The following is a 20,858-nucleotide window of genomic DNA, read 5'->3' as shown; positions in this document are numbered from 1 at the left end:
AGGCGTTACACGTAACGCTAGCGTAACGTAGAGGGCTGAGCCATACTTTTACCCTGTATCGAAAAGTCTTTTTGTAGTCAGGGAGCCAATTCCTCGTCTCGACAGGATCTCGTCTTTCTCGTTTGTTAGCGGTAGATGTACATATGGTTGTGGGTTGATCATCATCTCCATCAGAACTGTTGACAGGGTTGTAGCACTTCGCTCTCGACAAACCGTTGCGTAGTGACGTCGGGGGGCTCAAAAACAACTCGTAACATTGTTGGTGTTACATTTGGCGTTGTGCCGTAACGTATACAATTTTGCTGATGTGTGCGTGTGTGTAGGCTAAAAGTGTCGCGTAAAAGTTATGAGGTGCTAGTTCTTCCATTTTTTTTAAATAATCCTAATTCCTAATTTACAACTTTTTCCATAGATTTATATAAAAACCGTATAATTGCCAAAGTTCTACGCGATTTCATGATTCGATTCTACTTTTAATGCATTATTATACTTGCGTTTATATATATCTATTCACAATTAAATCTTTGATATCCTATTTACCTATCCTAATCCTAATCCTACTACTAATCCTATTTATCTAACTATCTATATTATCCTATATATGATGAATCCTATCTATCTGGCTATCTATATCCCATACTTCCGTTATTCCCTATCTCTAAATCTATGCCTAATCTATTGACGTATTGGTATCAACCTTATTATTTTTTTTTTAATCATAAAACTTTTTTAGCCTATTGTTGTGAATTTTTTCCAACTTTTTTCCATTTCTTACCACGCAAGTTTGATTGCTGGGTATCTCCACTACCTCATATGGCCCTCTCCAAATGCCTTGTAGTTTTTGCCCTACACCTGTTTGGTAACTCCTCACCAAAACCATTTCTCCCCACATAGGCTGCCATTCATTTGCACTTTGGTCATACTTTGCTTTTCTCTTTGTTTTTGAATTAATTAAATTTTCTCTAGCAATAGCCAGCGGCGGATCTAACGGTAGGCGGACTAGGCGGTCGCCTAGGACCCCGTAGATCGCCATTCTATAGTATGCCGTATGGACAGAGTACTAGCGACAAGGGCCCCCGGAAGGATGGCCGATGGGGCCCCGAGGCTGGCGAATCATTTGCCCCCCCCCCCCCCCCCCCCTTCAGCAACAATTTTTGAGTTTGCCACAATTTGACTGATGATCGAAGGGGCCCCGGCGGCATTTCAAGTTTACTGTTCAATCTCCCAACAGCAAGTTTAGTGCCGCTACCCCCCCCCCCCCCCCCCCCAACAACATTTATCATTTACAAAGGGCCTCAACTCGTCGTTCCGCCTAGGGCCCCCGATACCCTTGATCCGCCACTGGCAATAGCATGTATTTCCCTTAGTTTTGTTCTTAACTTCTCACAAAAATCCGTATATGACTTTTTACGATCTGTTTTATTGAATATTGATGTTGGCAATCTAGCTTTCTTACCGAATACCAATTCGTAAGGAGTAAACCCTGTAGAGGAGTTTACACTAGTATTGTACTCCATCGCAAAATATGGCAATACTCTGTCCCACGTCTGATAATTTTTTCCCACAAATTGTCTCAGATAAATTTTTAGCTCTCTGTTTGCTCTCTCTACTACGTTCGCTTGTGGATGGTATGCCGAAGTATTAATATTTTTAATTTTCAATAACCTACAAGTGTCTTTCATGACTTGGCTCATCAAGTTTGTGCCCTGATCTGTTACTAGTTCCAAGACAAGACAGATTACCCCTTCAACAAACGCTTTTGCAACCGTTGTTGCCTCTTGGTTTTCTAAGGGAATAACTATAAGATATCTTGTAAGATCATCTTGAATGACAAGCCCATACTTGTTACCCCCCTCTGATTCTGGTAGGACAACGATATCTATATATAGTTTTTCAAATGCGTATTTCGAGGTAGTGGTAATTTGCATAGGGATTTTGTTAAATTTTCCAATCTTATTGAGTTGACATGACTTGCAACATCTGACATACCCTTCAATGTCACTATCCATTCCTCTTCAAAAGAACAACTCCTTGATCCTTTTCTTCATTCTTCTTACACCTACATGTCCTCTTAATGGGGCATCAAGAAATTCTTGAAGCACGGTATTGACTTCGCTTCTTTCGATTTCAATCCTGTCCAGATCTGAGCTGTTATTTTTAAATTTGGTTTTAACTGTTTGTTTAATCTTATCTAGCTGTTCTTTTCTCTGCATTTCCTTGCCATTAAGATCCCCATCCCAATGTTTTTTTTTAAACAAATTTCCCCAGTGATCTTCTTGTTCGTCTTTCACAACATCTTCTTGTACATTATTCTCTTTTTTGTTATCCTGTGACTCTAATATTTAAATCTAATAACCTTGATAGTATCGGAGAGTTTTCTTTGAGCCTCCAAATCGATACTAACGGTCGATGATCAGAATAAATTAGGAATTTTTGCCCATAAATGTAATGTTTAAAATATTCAACGACCCATACAATAGCCAAAAGTTGGACGCACACCTGCTGAAGTTATGTTTGGACGACCTATAAGAACATGTTTTGATTTACTCCGTCCCCCAAGGAAAATTCAACATGATTTTAGAGAAGGGAATGAAAGATCGTTCGAGCGTGATGACCTTGTCTATGCTAAAGCGTATAGTAGGAACAATTGGCATTGGGTTCCAGGAAGAGTGATTCGGAAACGTGGAAATGTTACCTACGAGGTACTGACTGATCATCGCAGCACCATTAGACACATTAATCAACTGAAAAGGCGTGGACCATTTAGCAGCCAGGGTCCCATGACGGAACGTTTCAATCCATTACCGTTGGATGTATTATTGGATTCCTGGAGCATACCCGTTACACCATCAGTGCTCCCAGATGTTTATCCAACACGACTTGCACCGCCAGTGGCGACTCCAACTGAGCCGCCATCTCTTCCCCCACATCGATCCATTCCTCAGCATCAACATTCACCACGTCGCTCTTCTCGGTCTAGAAGAGCACCACGTCGGTTCGATCCGTACCTACGCTATTAAAAAGGGGGAGATGTTACGGTCACGAAGTGGAAGGCTCCCTTTATTCGGCATTAAGGACGTATGCAGCCACTGAGTGACTGATGAGCGGTTAGCAGATGAGAGAGCGCCAGACGCTCGTGGGACACCGTCGAGAACACAAGGGCTGCTCGTTTAATAAAGTATTGTGTATTGTTTATTACGTGTTCGGTGTAATATAAATTGTATACTCTCGGCCATCCGAACACAACACCATGAAAGCAGTAAAGGCACTAGTGGCATTCACCCCAAACATTGGTGGACCGAGTAGCAGCATTAGGCGCCGCGTGCGGGGAATCTTTCACCGAGACTGCAAAGAAAGCCTCAAGGCAAGCATCGATGCGGCAATGACAGAACGAGTGGAGTAGCTCGTTGAACGGAAGATGGACCTACTTGCTGATTCCCGACGTTGCAGCATGGCTAGAAAGGAAACATTGTGATGTGGACTACTTTGTCACCCAGGTTCTTTCCGGCCATGGCTGTTTTAGAAGCTATCTGCACAGGTTCAATCGCGCATCTTCATCTCGGTGTCCTGCGTGCAAGGATGAAGATGAGACGGTGGACCGCGTCATGTTCCACTGCCCTCGATTCGCCGAGGAACGCCTGCAGTATGGGGAATAGCGTATGACAGCTCCAGTGCTGCCAGAAGTGTAGCTCAGATATAACAATAAGCCCTTCCCCAAGAAGCATACCGAAAGGTGAACCCATGGGGAAGGGTATATGGCCCAAGGAGGAGGTTTACTGGGTAAGAATCCCATGTCAACACCCGTGCGACAACGGGAGTCTTCCGAAGATTCCCCCTCCTTGTAAAGCAAAAAAAAAACACACACACTCAGAGATAGCACCTTCGTACATGGAGATAGTTTCTAGGTGGATCTGCACCCACACTAGTTCGAGAGGGTTTTGATTTACATTTTGGCTTGACGTCCTTAGTTTTGTTGAACAAGCGATAAGTAACCCGCCGCCGTGGGAGCGAGAACTATAACATAGCGACCGCTCAAAACGGTAAATTTAATAATTATCGTCAGAAAAATGGGCAGACGATGTATCATTGTTGAGCCATGTTTCTGTGAATATGATGACGCCATGACTGTTGTAGGAAAGAGATTTCATGATGTCGATAAACTTCCTTATGCGAATTGAATACACAGTAGTAAACGGACATTTCAACGAGTCACATTTTATTATCACAAACGGCACAAACTTTATTGTACATTGTTGCGTATACGAACATTGGTGCCCTTTCCGTTTTAAGTTCTGTCAGCTGTTGTATAGCAGTTTTCAAGCAGCTATCTAAGTCGGTATAATATACAGGTGGGTGTATCCCAAGGTGTATGAATTAACAAGGCTGATTTTTTTCGCTTCTGCTTCTGAATGAAGATTTTAAGAGTGTTTTGTGTATTCGTAAAGTTAACAGAAAGCTTGTTTGAGCAAAAGTTTTCACTCGTTCTATCAAAAGCGATGTTCAAAATTTGTTATAAAAAAAAATGCTATCAGACCACGTGGACTACATACATTTTGATTCTATAGTGCATCACCTGATCTCTTTAATGCACCTTGGGATAAATGTAAACACCACCTTGTTTTGCCATTTCTTGAGCAGGTACTCGAATCTAATTCTAGCTTTGAGGCTATAATAATCTAGACTGAAAATTGCAGGCTAGTTTTATGTGTGGTTTTGTATGGAGTGTTTACATGATTTTAGCCTCCAACTGTCAAACTCCATACAAAAACTGACTAGAATCGTGAAGGGTCCCATTATTGAGTTTTTCTGACAGCCAAAGAACTGTCTAACTCAATTCAGCTTGAGTCGTATTGAAAATCATGCTGAAGAAATAAAAAATTATTATGATGAAAATAAAATATCCGATTGATGTGCAACACTATTTTCAAGCGTTTAATAACAATGTTTACATTCGAAAGTGACTTGGAAAATTCTGTAATATTTTTTTATTTTTTCAGCTATGCAAGCCGGCTTCAAACGGTGAAAAAATGATAACTTGAAAAATTAAAATTTTAGAATAAATCTGAATTTTAGATTAAAAAGTTGAGAAAAAAAGTCCCTAAATCTAAAATCAGGTAAAATTGGTACTCTTACGATTGGTCTCGTCTTGGAACATTTGTAAAATAATTTTGTTTCAGTTTTATCTAAAAATATTTCGAAACACAATAAATCATAAAATAAATTCAAGAAATAATACTCCAGTTATTATTTTTTAACTATAAAACATGCGCTGAATCTTTTTTTATGTTAAATAAAAACTCGCAAAACCCAAAATATGTTCATAAAGTATAGGTATTCAGATATATACGCCATACTCCAATATACGTGACTTCTTTATACGTAATATTCTAAAATATTACAGTTGAGGAAATTGTGCTGATTTGGCCGATGATAGGGACGTCACACTAAACGTAAATATTAGCGGAAGCTGAATTTCAGCCAGACAATCCAATAATCTTTTGACGGAAAGTTATGAGATGAATAACATGAACTGAAATAGCATAATACTTGTGGAAAAAAACAGTTGCCCTTGCTATTAAGACTCGACGTAAAGCACTGAAGAGTATCCAACGTTCAAGAAAAACAGACAATATTTTTATTCCGCTCTTGGCCGATCAATACCGAGAAGCCAGTCGGGATCAAGTGAAGTCGTCAAATTTACAAAAAAAAAATATCTTGGGGCAAATTTGTTTTTAAAATTAACCCTAAGACAACCACCAAAGTAATATTCCAGAAGGTAGCAATTTTATCCGGTAAGAACCACAAATCTGCACAAATCATTCTAAAAACAGAAAACACCATCATTTCACCTTCAGAAATACCTGAGGGTTTAGCGGTTCTACTGGTTGTGGAATGTGCTCCAGCATCGACTATAGCGCCATCCGGCTACCAGACCATACCTCAATTTTTACTGCAGAAGCAATAAACTTGGTTATGGCTGCTGATGAAGGTCTACGCAGAGACAAACCCAACGTGATCTTCACCGACAGTGAAAGTGTCCTTCAAGTACTTGAATATGGAAATATCCGTGACCCGAACATCCAACAACTCTGCAATATACCGATTTCACACCAAGTCACATTCTGCCGGATTGGCCAATTGGCTCAAAATCTCTATTGAAAAAAGGAAACTAAAAAAAAAACAATACTTACTGATGCTTCTACTGCTGCTTCTGCTGCTGCTGAAGCTTCTGCAGCTTCTGCTACTTTTGCTGCTGCTGCTGCTGCTGCTGCTTTTGCTACTGCTGCTGCTTTTGCTGCTGCTGCTGCTGCTGCTGCTGCTGCTGCTGCTTCTACAGCTATTTCTGCTGCCACCTGTAACAGAACGAAATGATTAATAATGTTCGAGCAAATGTTTAATTTATGGACAGGTCATACATTTTGTATGAAAGTTTGATCTTTCACGACTGAAAAGCATTTCTCCTCCGTTCTAATAGTGGTATAGATTTCATAGTTTTATTGATGATCTGTTTTGATTCATGGGATGTGTTCATAATTATTAACGACCGATTCGTACAAAAAGTGTAATTGCTGACAGAGGGTGACATGTTAAATTAACATAAAAAACGGCCACACGTACCTGTCCTACTAGTGGGCATGGTACTATTTTAGATTTTTGTGCTATCTTCTTTTCTATAGCCTCTAGTTTTTTCTGTTTACATCCATAACAATACCCATGGCAGTGATCACTAACCACTTTTTGTCCAAAGCCATTAACTAACCCACAGCCCTCAAAAATGTCCGAGGTGGAAATATGAGAAAGCTGACTTTGAAAAACACAAAATGGAAATGACATACACATTATCCTTAAATGATCCTCCCTCCCTTACCCGCTTTACAGAGACAACAACAAATGCAGCCTTAACTAGTATCCTTCTTAAACATGATACAGTTGGCAGAAGGTTCGTGGCTTTGTGAAATAAAACAGTTGCCCTTGCCATTCAAACTTGACGTAAAGCACTGAAGATTCTTCAACGTTCAAGAAAAACAGACAATGGGGCCCATTTTAAGTTCGTAGGCTGAAATTTCAGCCTGTCAGCTGTTTGCATTGTATAGCAGTTTTCGAGCAGCTATCTAAGTCGGTATAATATACAGGTGCGTTTATCCCAAGGTGTATGAATTTAGAAGACTGATTTGTATCGCTTCTGCTTCTGAAAAAAAAAATTTCAAAGTGTTTTGTGTATTCGTCAAGCCTGCAGAAAGCTTGTTTGAGCAAAAGTTTTCTCCCATTCTGTCAAAAAGTGATATTCAAATTTGGTTATAAAAACCATGCTATGAGACCACCTGGACTACATACACTTTGCTTCTAGATTCAACCACGTGATCTCTTTAATGCACCTTGAGGTAAATGTAAACAACACCGTGTTTTCGAGCAGGTACTCGAATCTAATTCTAGCTTTGAGGCTATAATAATCTAGACTGAAAATTGCAGGCTACTTTTTTGTGTGGTTTTGTATGGAGTGTTTACATGATTTCAGCCTCCAACCGTCAAACTCCATACAAAAAACTGACTAGAATCGTGAAGGGCCCCAATATTTGTACTCCGTTCTTGGCCGATCAATGCCGAGAAGCCAGTCGTCGGGAATCAAGAGAAGTCGTTACATTTACAGTTTCTGTGGCGTCGACATTACCGTCCGTTACATCTTAACCGAACGTCATGGATATATTGCGGAATGCATCACCTGCAAGTTAGGCCACAGCATCGACCCAATCCTCCTTCCTAGACAGCGATTGCCAGCGTAAACTTTTTAAATTCCTTTGTATTACTAACCTTTATAAGGAACTCTAACCAAAACCACATTTGTAACATTCATTTTTTTTAATTAAATCAACAGATAATAGTTTCAAGTAAACAAATGACTTGCAAAGAAGAATGTTAAATTTTAAGCTTAGAATTAATCTATTGATTGAAAGAGGCAAATGAGACCAATTGGCTCAAAGTCTCTATTGAAAAAAGGAAACTAAAAAAAAACAATACTTACTGATGCTGCTGCTGCTACTGCTGCTACTGCTGCTTCTAAAGCTTCTGCAGCTTCTGCTGCTTTTGCTGCTGCTGCAGCTGCTGCTGATGCTGCTGCTGCAGCTTCTGCTGCTGCTGCTTTTGCTGCTGCTGCTGCTGCTGCTGCTTTTGCTGCTGCTGCTGCTGGTGCTGCTGCTGCTGCTGGTGCTGCTGCTGCTTCTGCTGCTGCTTCTGCTGCTGGTTCTGTAGCTTCTGCTGCATCTACAGCTATTTCTGCTGCCACCTGTAACAGAACGAAATGATTAATCATGTTCGAGCAAATGTTTAATTTATGGACAGGTCATACATTTTGTATGAAAGTTTGATCTTTCACGACTGAAAAGCATTTCTCCTCCGTTCTAATAGTGGTATAGATTTCATAGTTTTATTGATGATCTGTTTTGATTCATGGGATGTGTTCATAATTATTAACGACCGATTCGTACAAAAAGTGAAATTGCTGACAGAGGGTGACATGTTAAATTAACATAAAACACGGCCACACGTACCTGTCCTACTAGTGGGCATGGTACTATTTTAGATTTTTGTGCTATCTTCTTTTCTATAGCCTCTAGTTTTTTTCTGTTTACATCCATAACAATACCCATGGCAGTGATCACTACCCACTTTTTGTCCAAAGCCATCAACAAACCCACAGCCCTCAAAAACGTCCCAGGTGGAAATATGAGAAAGCTGACTTTGAAAAACACAAAATGGAAATGACATACACATTATCCTTAAATGATCCTCCCTCCCTTACCCGCTTTACAGAGACAACAACAAATGCAGCCTTAACTAGTATCCTTCTTAAACAGGGTACAGTTGGCAGAAGGTCCGTGCCTTTGTGGAATAAAAAAGTGGCCCTTGCCATTAAGACTCGACGTAAAGCACTAGAGAGTCTTCAACGTTCAAGAAAAACAGACAATATTTGTTCTCCGTTCTTGGCCGATCAATGCCGAGAAGCCAGTCGGGAATCAAGAGAAGTCGTTACATTTACGAAAAATCTATCTTGGGGCAAATTTGTTTTTAAAATTAACCCTAAGACAACCATCAAAGTAATATTCCAGAAGGTAGCAATTTTATCCGGTAACAACCACAAATCTGCACCAATCATTCTGAAAACAGAAAACACCATCATTTCACCTTCAGAAATACCTGAGGGTTTAGCGGTTCTACTGGTTGTGGAATGTGCTCCAGCATCGACTATAGCGCCATCCGGCTACCAGACCATACCTCAATTTTTACTGCAGAAGCAATAAACTTGGTTATGGCTGCTGATGAAGGTCTACGCAGAGACAAACCCAACGTGATCTTCACCGACAGTGAAAGTGTCCTTCAAGTACTTGAATATGGAAATATCCGTGACCCGAACATCGAACAACTCTGCAATATACCGATTTCACACCAAGTCACATTCTGCCGGATTCCTGGTCACACAGGAATTCAGGGAAACGAAATAGCAGACCGACTATCAAATGCAGGACGTAACAACCCGACCTGCTGCCATAATACTCTTCCACGCCGTGATTTCATTCGCCTTAGCAAAACCTTCATCGCCATTAGTTGGAATAGTTATTGAGTTAGCAGTAGCCGCTCTTTCCTGAGAATCATCAAGACCACAACACCACTATGGAGAGACCATCACACTCAGACCAGAGAATCTTATCACGACTCCGGATAGGACACACCATGGTCATCGATATACTGCGGAACGCATCTCCGTAAATTGGGCTACAGCATCGACCCCATCCTCTCACCAGACAGCGATTGCCAACGTAAACTTTTTAAATTCCTTCGTATTACTAACCTTTATAAGGAACTCTAACCAAAACCACATATGTAACACATTTTTTTTATTAAATCTGAAATCGGAAAAGAAAGTGCCGATTGTGGTAACTATGGCGGGTGCGTCACTATAATCCATAGCGGTAAAGATTTGTTCACCGGAAGACCTACAGGAAAAGTCGTACAGCGATCTGATGAAGGCCTTGAGTGAATATTTCACTCCAGTGGCAAATATCGTGTCGGAGTGGTATAAATTCCGCAGGGTGAAGCAGTCGTCGGACCAGACAATAAACGACTATATTATCGGTCTAAAAGCGAAAGTACAATCGTGCGATTACGGATCGTTTCTAGCAGATGCGTTCCGAGATCAGTTTGGGTCCGGCGTTCCAGACCATGAGCTGCGCACACGGTTGCTGAGAGAGTCCAAGATAAAGTTTGCGGAAGCGTGCGAAGTAGCTAGTTCGTGGAAGCCGCGATGGAAGAAAGGGAGGTGTATGCGGTAGCAAGCGTAGGGGAAGTCAGAGTTGGTTCGACACTGCGGGTAAGTTCGACACCTTACCGTTTTTGTATTTATAGAACTTTTTGAAGAAAAAAACTAGTACATATTATTTATGTGAACTGTTTCGAATATTTGAGTCACATTTCACTGATCAGAAACCTGTCAATTGTCAAAAAACAACAAAATAAACACATGGTGGTTCTGATTGACAGCCGATGTAAGTTTTTACTTCTGGGACTTAAGGAATTGTGGCGTTATTTCAACAAAATTATAGTTTCCGTGTAAATAGTATTGTTTTATAAACACTTTTGATTAGTTCTGTATCACAGGGCGTAATTTTTATATTAAACTATATAAGATAAAATGTCACTAAAACTTGTGCGGCCAATGGGGGTAAAATCGACTCCCCACTTGTTAGTAGTGTAATGCTTATTTGTAGCAAGTTAACATGCTATATATGCTCTTAATATCGTAATTTGAAAGTGCCTGTATTTTATACAGATGTCCCTTAACGATTTGCGACAAACGTAATAATCAAGCTGAACAAACACGATATTAAAAATACCGTAGAAGCTTTAAAACTCAAGATGTCAACAAGCAAGGAAATTATAATTATGGAATTTAGCTATTATTCACTCACAGAACGTTTGCCAAACTCGCACTCAAAACATGTACTTTATATATGATGATGATGATGATGATAAGCCCCACCTCTTACCCCAACACAGGTTTGAGAAGGACGAAAATATCTATAAGATAATTCTACTCTAATAGTTGTTATGAAATAAAAACGAGCAAGTGGTGGCTTCGGAGAACTCTCAGAGGAACCGTCCGAGTCATACACACACCCAAGATGACCAACATAGTTTCATCAAGAAAAACCGGGTCATACTCCATCGAATACAATGGTATTCCCTAACATCCTTTACGTAGCCCACCAAGAACCAATAAATGGATCCAGCGCACCACTTATCAGGACATAACTGCGACATGCATATGGCCAGTTCCACTAGTGCCAACCGCTGACTCCAGGGTCTCTGGCACCAATGGCTGGCTCCAGGGCACTACCTTCCAAAGCAGGAGAATTTAATGTATCCCTTACGTAGCTCGCCAAGAACCAACTAATAGATCCGGCGCACTACTTATCGGAACACAACTGCAACATGCATATGGCCAGTTCCACTAGTGCCAATGGCTGGCTCTAGGGCACTACCTTCCGAAACAAGTGAACCTAATGTATCTGGAATTGGCCACTTACAATCATCAATGAGTGAATCCTGTTGTGACCTCCCAGACCGTATGTAAACCGTAAATTCCCCCAAATAGATCCCGAATGACCACTTCAGCGCGCGCGTGTTTCAAACCGATGTTGTCTCTTTCTTATATATTTTTTTCTAATTTAAATTTTCATATATTTAAAGAAAAAATCTTATCATCATCATCAAGATCGTGAAGACAACTGTAGTTACACATTACATAGCGACATAGGACATCTACACATATTTCACGTTACACAGTTTGCTTAACATAGATGACGCACTTACGTTTGAAAACATATAAGTTTCTCGCATTCTTAATTTCTCCGGGTAATCTGTTGTACCGTTGAATCCCTTTGAAGAACAAAGAGTTTCTGGCATTTTGTGAATGCAAGTTGGGTACTCTCGGCTCATTAGCCCTGCGTGTGCAGTGCCGGTGGACGTCGTACCCCCGAATTATGCTTTCCCCCAGATACCCTGGCAACAGGCCTTTTAACATTTAAATGTTCCGCATGTCGGCTGTCTTCAACACTGTCTCGGATTGCTTCGACTTCGACATCTCAACTCAGTGCTTCAAGGAACGTGTTGATGACAGCGCCGCATAATTAGGTCATCACGGCCTGGGAACTGACCGACCGAACGAAAACAATTGTAAGCAAATCTAATGTAAACAATATCGACCAAATAAAAACTGCTGATCGCGATCGATCAGCAGAAAATTAGTATATAAGTTAGGAATAAGCATGAATAAATCGACTTTCAAGCACAAGAACTCAAAGACTAAGTTGTTTGTCTGTTCCAAGCCAAGTCGGACGGTAAAATCCTCCTGTCTTGGCGCTTCCCAACGAGTTCAGACTCGGTGCGGAAAATATATGGTGGCTCCAGAGAGGATTAGTAGAGACCTCGCAACGTACAAGTCGGAGGTTAACTTCCGATCTTGAAACCCAGAGTCGGCAGGAACATACAAGTCGGAGGTTAGCTTCCGATCTTGACGAACGTATTCCTGACCGATAGAGAAAAACAACCGGCGCTCCAACGGAGGAAGGTTCGTAAAAGCGGAAAACATCGCGAATGTATAATAGTAGCCAAAAACGTAAAGTGCAACAAACCAAACGAGTGCAAAAAAAAAAACGCCTGAAACAGTGCTTAAGAAGTCCAAGGTACAGAGACAGAATTCAGTAAGGCGCCGTACGATCACCCATATATTGTGATTGAATAAAGACACCGGTGGTAAAAAAAAACGACGTTCGCTGTATCGTTTCGGTCGTACCACAGGTTTGTAAACAAAACAAAAAGGGTGTGTGTGTGCAGTGAAACGCAACCTCAGAAAGGGCGTTTAAAAACGGACGACCTGAGAACATCTGATCGAAAATCATTACGTAGCGTACTAGTAACAAAGTGCAGTGTAAACAATTACGCGTGTGGCACACATTCGCAGTGAGAACGTAATAAAACCCACAAGACGCTAACGACCGCGGTTTACGGACGTTCCCGTAAAGCACCGGCAGTGTACTCCAATTACAACAACACAAGTAAATGTGCGGATCAAGAAAAGATCAACAGTTGGGGAGTGTAACAATAGGGGACGTGCATACAAAAAAGAAATCTTCGAGCTAAACCGTATCCGGCTTTAGCATTTCCGGGAAACCACAAACATAAAGGTGTTGATAAGAGTGTGAACTAGTGGAGTAGTACGTGTCCAGCTTATTGACGTGTGTTGATACGGTGATCGGTAGCCAATGGTCATCGCCCCGGAAGACCCGATTATCCAACGAAAAAGCGTGGCGGCAATACTACCCAAGCAGCGGATCTGAAGGCGACCAGAAGACAGGGGTACTGACGACACCGCGGGGGATCACCTGAAGACGACCTCGAGGAGGACAAGCAGGGGCGTTGTAAGAGCAGCAACGGCACGACGACACCCATCCAGATCGGCAGTGACAGCCCAGTTACTTTATCCACCGGTTACGCAAAGTGAGTAGTATGGATATCATATTTAAAAGCAACCCGAAAGGCAATTGCAAGCTATGCAAGAACCCCGATGAGTGGGACACACAAGTTAATTGTATTGAGTGTGACAGATGGTTACATCTCAAATGTCTGAAGCTAGAAGGTCCCGTTAAAAAATATGTGTGTCCAAAATGCTACACAATAGCTGAGGAACGCAAGGGAAATAGGGAGGCCTTAATGCAAACAGAGAGGCTACTAAAAGAAAAAACTGAAGCGGAAAAAAGAACTAGAGAAGAAAACGAAAGATGTGAGAAGGAAATCGAAAGACTAGAAGACATATTAAGAAATGAAGAAATACATAACCAATCCGACACAACTCACCTACAAGACGACCTACAGACACTTACAACAAACGTAAATAAAATGGCAAACTTGGGTTTTGCTCCACACAAGAAGACAGTTTTAAAACTTCCGGATTTCTATGGCAATTATAGAACATGGCCTCGTTTTAAACTACTGTTCGAAGAAACCACTCGAACAGAAAATTTTTCGAATTTGGAAAACCTTACACGGCTCCAAATTCACCTTAAGGGAGATGCATTGCGATCCGTTAGCGAGTTGATGTTGAACCCAAGTAACGTGGATGCAATCTTGGAAAGATTGGGGAGGTTATATGGCAACCCAGTTAGCATTTTTAACGCCTTACTAAAAGACCTTATGGTGGTTAAACGGGCATCTTTGGAAAATCCATCTTCGATTATTGAGTTCTGTAACGCACTGAATAACATGGTGGAAAATATGACCATTTTGAACCAAACGGAGTACTTGATGGACCAAAGGCTCCTTACAGATCTGGTCGCAAAACTCTCTCCGTACCTTAAAACCAGGTGGCTCAGAGATTCACTTAACGAGGAAGGTGACAAAATCAAAACCTTGAAAGATTTCAGCAAATGGTTGAAACCAACAGAAGACGTGGCGATCACACTTCTTGCTATGGAAGGTGGTCAAAGAGACAGACCGGCGAGGCTGAATACTCACTATTCAGCCAGCCATCAAATTTCAAATAAAAGCTGTCTAATTTGCAGCCGTCCTCATGAAACCATATCTTGTTACAAGCTAAAGAATGCCTCAGTAAACGAAAGATGGAAAATGCTGAAGGAGAAAAACGTTTGCACTAACTGCTGCAAATTCTCTAACCATGCGGCCATTAACTGTCGCTCAAGGCCGCAGTGTACAGTGGATGGTTGTGGACGACGACACAACACCATATTGCATGAAGAAAAATTCAACTCAATGGGCGCGGCGTCAAAAGCACATTTAAATTTTCATCAAAACTCGGAACAATACCTATTTCAAGTTCTGCCAATAACTGTCTATAACGAAAACAACTCCATCGAAACATTTGAATTGATAGACCCAGGATCCTCAACGAGCCTCATGACAGAAAGCCTAAGACAGAAACTAAATCTGCATGGCCCAAGGAAGCCGTTAACACTCTCGTGGACAAATGGATGCAACCAGGTAGAGGATACAAGCACGTCGGTATCTCTGAAACTCAGAGGTCCAAACGGCAGGCTACTTTATGTCAAGGACATTAGGACAGTAAATGAACTGGACCTACCCACTCAAAGCATCAATGCAAACGTGTTGAAGAGAAAATTTTCCCACTTAAAGACGGTAAATATTTCAAGCTACAAAAATGCTAAACCCACCATTCTGTTAGGACTTCCACATGCTTATTACACGCAAGCTGTGGAGTCCAAATCAGGAGCGCCCAATGAACCAGTGGCACACAAAACACGCATTGGTTGGGTCGTATTTGGAAAGTGCAGAGATGGTGATGCAAAAGAAAATCAACATCTTTTCACAATACAGGATAAGAAAGAGGAGGAAGAAAAGTCAATGAGGGACCTGATGAAAAGGTTTTTTTCAACAGAAGAATTTGGCGTAAGGGAAACCAAATTCACCCCAAAATCAAAGGACCATGAAAGAGCCCTAAGTGTAATGAATGACACACTGAAATATACAAATAATCAGTATGAGATTGGCCTACTTTGGAAAGATCCCAATGTATCCTTACCAAGCAGCTACGCACAGGCGCTAAGAAGGCTCGAAAGTCAAGAACGGAAAATGAAAGGTAATGACGAGATGAAAACCTGGTATAAAAATCAAATTACTGATTATGTTCAGAAAGGTTACGCTCGTAAACTAACACCATTTGAATTGCTGAATAGAGATCCAAAGATCAATTACATTCCCCATTTTATGGTCATCAATCCAAATAAGCCAACTCCAAAACCAAGACTGGTTTTCGATGCAGCTGCAAAGAACGAAGGGATTTCACTTAACTCTACTCTCTTGTCCGAACCAGACGCCACTACGTCAATTTTTGGAGTATTAATCCGCTTTCGCGAATACCCTATCGCCTGTTCAGGGGACATCAAGGAGATGTTCCATCAGATACGGATCCGCAAAGAAGATCAAGTGGCTCAACGATTTTTATTCAGGGATAATCCACGCAACGAACCCCAAGTATACGTTATGAACGTCATGACCTTCGGTGCCACATGCTCTCCTGCTTGTGCCCAGTTCGTTAAAAATGAAAACGCCTTAAAATATAAAGACAAATACCCCACTGCAGTGGAAGCAATAGTAAAAAACCACTATGTTGATGATTATCTTGATAGTTTTCGGACTATCAATGATGCAATCAAGACTATTAACGAGGTTTGCCTCATACATGATAGAGCGCATTTCTTTATGAGAAATTTCGTTTCTAACTGTCAGGAGGTAATAAGAAGCATCCCAGATGATAGATCCTCACAACAAGAGCTGCTGCACATCTCTAATAAAGATATGAATTTTGAGAAAAATTTGGGGCAATACTGGGACAAAACAAACGATGTGTTAAGGTATAAGCTTAAGCATACCCCGTGTTCCATAATTTCAAAAAGAGAAATGCTAGCCTACTTGATGAAAATATATGATCCATTGGGGCTAGCGGCAAACTATACTACGCAAGCGAAGGTCATCATCCAAGAAATTTGGAAAACAGAACTGGATTGGGATAGCCCAGTACCAGAACGCATAATGGAACAATGGCAAAGATGGAAGGAAAGAATAAAGGAACTAGAACACATACAAATACCTAGATGCTACTCGGTGGCTAGCAATATCGAAGTAACTGAGTTATACACTTTCGTTGACGCTTCGGAGAAAGCGTTCGCAGCAGTAGTGTACTTAAGAACATTAACAGAAAAGGGGATTGACGTAAACATAGTGGCGGCAAAAACGAGAGTGGCACCAATAAAACCACTCTCAATTCCTAAGCTGGAACTTCAAGCAGCAGTACTCGGAGTCAGACTCGCCGAGACTGTTAAGGAGGAATTAAGAATGTTGGGAGCCTGTGTTTACCACGAAATATGTGCCTCTCATAGGTGACAGTTGCTGGTCACCTTGATGACGTGTGCACCGGGATGCTGGAGAGCGAACGGGAGAAAGGCTCTCTCCTGTACCGACCGTCGACGAGACAGTATCGCTTCCTTACCGTTTTAATATATCGTGTTGTTATTTATATTATACTAATATTTTAATGTGTTACTTTTAGAAATATACGTTAACCAAAGAACACAAAAGTGGCGACGAGGAGAAAAAAAAACGCCTGACAACGTAGACACACAAAAGCACGTTAGAAGATACACGATGCTGAACTCAGATGACCCCAACAGTGACCAACAGCCATCGCGGAGCAGCCATGAAAGCCACCGGCAAAGCAGCGTCCCTGATCCGAGTACCGCTTGGATACATGAAATGTTCAAGCAGCAGCAGAGCATCCTACACCAACAGCAGGAAGCATTTATGAAGCAGTAGGAAAGTTTTTTAACCCGGATGATGTCGTCGATGAACGTGCGTGAGCCGAACGGGCCGGAGTTTTTAGTCGAATCATTGGCGAAACAAGTGACGGAGTTTCGGTACGATCCTGAGGAAAATGTTACCTTTGCTGCGTGGTATAGGCGGTTCGAGGGGCTTTTTGAGAAGGATGCTGCTAAATTGCCAGATGATACCAAGGTGCGATTGTTGTTGCGGAAACTTGGAGTGGCAGAACATGAGCGATACAACAGTTATATATTGCCGCAGAAAGCAAGTGATTTTTGTTTCGAGGAAACAGTAGTGAAACTGCGCGCGCTGTTTGGATCAAAAGAATCGTGCGTCAGCAAGCGATATAAGTGCTATCAAATGCAAAAAACGAGCTCTGAGGATTACGTTACGTTTTCGTGCCGGATAAATAAGGCTACCGAAGAAGCGGAACTAGCCGGGCTCAGCATAGAGACACAGAAGTGTTTGATTTTCGTGTGTGGCCTGAAAGATGAGCAGGATGCCGATGTGCGCATGAAATTGCTGAGCCGTATGGAAGAAAAGAAGGATATTACTCTGGCACAACTAGCGGAGCTGTGTGAAAAACTAACGAACCTCAAAAGAGATACAACCTTGCTTGCGGGTGAAAGTAAAGTCCAAATGATTGGCCAAGAAAAGTGTCGAAGCACTAAGGGAAAGTGGCAAGGTAGTCGGAAGCTACACCAACGTCCGGAAAAGCAGAGTAGAGTGCTATGTTTTTTATGCGGCGAAGGCCACTGGGCTAGAAAATGCACATTTAAGCATCATAAATGCAGCAAGTGTTTTAAGTTTGGACATAAGGAAGGATTTTGCAATGCAGCGTCTCGGTGGACGAACAGAATGCGGCAAAATCGCAATGTAAGAAGCGTGACGGTTAATACGGTCAGGAGTGGACGTGGATGCGTCAGAGTTGTCATCAATGGCACACCGTTGGAAATGATGCTTGATACAGGCGCTGATATAACGATTATTTCGCGTAGACTGTGGCATCATGTTGGAAAACCTGTATTGAAACCTTCAATGGTTAAAGCGAGAACTGCATCTGGTGATTTGTTGCACATCTTAGGCGAATTTGCTGGTTCCATGATCGTAGCGGAACAATGCATGAGTTGCGTGATTCGAGTAACTACGGCGGATTTGGCACTTTTTGGGAAAGATGCCATGGATATATTCAACCTTTGGGATGTGCCGCTGACGTCAGTTTGTAATCGCGTTGGTTTGGATGAACCGTGCAGTGAAATATTACAGAAGGAGTTCCCAAAACTTTTTTCCGGCAAGCTAGGTTGCTGCACTAAGGCGAAAATTCAGTTGGAGCTGAAAGAAGGTGCAACGCCTGTTTTTCGTCCGAAGCGGCCTGTAGCCTATGCGATGTTTCAAGCGGTGGACAAGGAGCTTGAACGGCTGGAAAACGATGGAATAATTTCCAAAGTGGATTATTCAGAATGGGCGACGCCAATTGTTGTTGTGCGTAAGTCAAACGGAACTATACGAGTGTGCGGAGACTACTCGACGGGCTTGAACGACATGCTGCAACCTCACCAATACCCGCTTCCTCTTCCTCAAGACATATTTGCAAGTCTGGCCACCTGTACGGTTTTTAGCCAGATAGACCTTTCGGATGCTTTCCTTCAAGTAGAGGTCGAGGAACTTTGCCGGAAACTGCTAACTGTTAATACACATAGAGGTTTGTACGCGTACAACAGATTACCCCCAGGGGTGAAAACAGCACCGGGTGCTTTTCAGCAGCTGATGGAGGTTATGCTGGCAGGTCTGGGTGGCGTTGCTGTTTATTTGGACGACATTGTGATTGGTGGACCAAATGAAGAAGCCCATATGAAAAATCTTCGAGCTGTGCTTAAAAGAATTGAGGAATATGGCTTCACCATACGATTGGATAAATGTTCGTTCCAAAAGAAGCAGATAAAGTACTTGGGCCATTTGTTAGATTCGAAGGGACTTCGACCAGACCCTGCTAGGATTGAAGCTATCCTCAATTTGCAAGTTCCTACTGATGTAACAGGAGTGAGATCGTTCCTTGGAGCAGTGAACTATTACGGCAAGTTTGTAAGAAACATCAGTATGCTACGTCATCCGCTGGATAGTCTTCTTAAGGAAGGAGCGAGTTTTACGTGGACAAAACAATGTCAAGATGCTTTTGATCAGTTCAAGGCAATTCTTTCATCAGACCTGCTCCTGACTCACTACGATCCGCGTCAAGAGATAATAGTTGCGGCGGATGCCTCTTCCTTCGCATTAGGAGCGACTATTAGTCATAGGTTCAAAGACGGGTCGATCAAGGTTGTGCAGCATGCATCACGGACGTTGACCAAAACAGAACAAAAGTATAGTCAACCAGATCGAGAGGGTTTAGCTATTATATTCGCTGTGACCAAATTTCACAGGCTGGTTTATGGAAGGCATTTTCGACTACAAACGGATCATAAGCCGCTGCTGCGAATATTTGGATCCAAAACTGGTATTCCAGTGTATACTGCCAACCGGTTACAGCGTTATGCATTAACGCTGCTTCTGTATGATTTTCAATTGGAGTACGTGCCTACAGACAAGTTTGGTAATGCCGATGTGTTGTCAAGACTAATAGCTAAACATGAAAAACCTGAAGATGACTACGTGATAGCAAGCATTGAAATAGAAGAAGACTTACGATCTGTTGTGAACAGTGTGAGTAAAGCCCTACCGTTGAAGTTCAGTGATGTTGAACGCGAAACGAAAAATGATGCTCAATTGCGGAAGGTGTATGAATTTACTAGAAATGGATGGCCACATGCAGCAGTGAGAGACAGGACTTTGAGCAATTTCCACAGTAGGCGTGAGTCCTTATCTACATTTGGTGATGGTCTCCTTTTTGGAGGAAGGTTGATAATACCATCGTCGCAGCGATACAAATGTTTGCAGCAGCTACACCTAGGCCATCCAGGGATAGAACGGATGAAGGCCCTGGCTCGAAGCTATGTGTACTGGCCTGGCCTTGATTCGGAGATTGAGAGCCTTGTTAAATCGTGTCGACAGTGTGCAATGGCAGCCAAATCACCTGTATCCAGTTTACCAATCTGTTGGATGAAAGCGAATGCGCCGTGGCAGCGAGTGCATGTGGACTATGCTAGTCCTATCGAGGGTGATTATTTTCTGCTAGCGATCGACTCTTTTTCAAAGTGGCCGGAAATCATCCCTACTAAGACAATATCATCAACAGCCACCATTCGCATTCTTCGCAATATATTTGCACGTTTCGGTATGCCAACTGTCCTCGTGAGCGATAATGGAACTCAATTCACAAGCGCAGACTTTGCAGAGTTCTGTAACACAAATGGTGTTGAGCATATCCGTACGGCACCCTTTCATCCGCAGTCGAACGGACAGGCGGAAAGGTTCGTCGACACCTTCAAAAGGGCGCTTAAGAAGATAAGAGAAGGGGG

At 42.0% G+C, this 20,858-nt stretch overlaps 1 protein-coding gene across 4 annotated transcripts in view; it reads right to left on the bottom strand.

Annotated features, from left to right (window-relative positions):
- The window catches only part of LOC120959293 (transcriptional regulatory protein AlgP-like), a 93,311-nt gene that overhangs the window by 20,304 nt on the left and 52,149 nt on the right, over positions 1-20,858 (bottom strand). For all 4 annotated transcript variants that reach the window (XM_049610216.1, XM_049610217.1, XM_049610218.1 and 1 more), the window contains 2 exons: positions 8,021-8,281; positions 6,192-6,353 (listed from right to left, as the gene is read on the bottom strand). In XM_049610216.1, the coding sequence (XP_049466173.1) occupies positions 6,192-6,353; positions 8,021-8,281 (423 nt within the window). The remainder of the gene's footprint in view (positions 1-6,191; positions 6,354-8,020; positions 8,282-20,858) is intronic.

The sequence above is a fragment of the Anopheles coluzzii genome, chromosome 3 (assembly GCF_943734685.1).
Source record: "Anopheles coluzzii chromosome 3, AcolN3, whole genome shotgun sequence".
Classification (NCBI taxonomy): domain Eukaryota; kingdom Metazoa; phylum Arthropoda; class Insecta; order Diptera; family Culicidae; genus Anopheles; species Anopheles coluzzii.
Note: the sequence above shows the minus strand (reverse complement) of the source record. Positions and strands in the feature narration are given on the sequence as shown.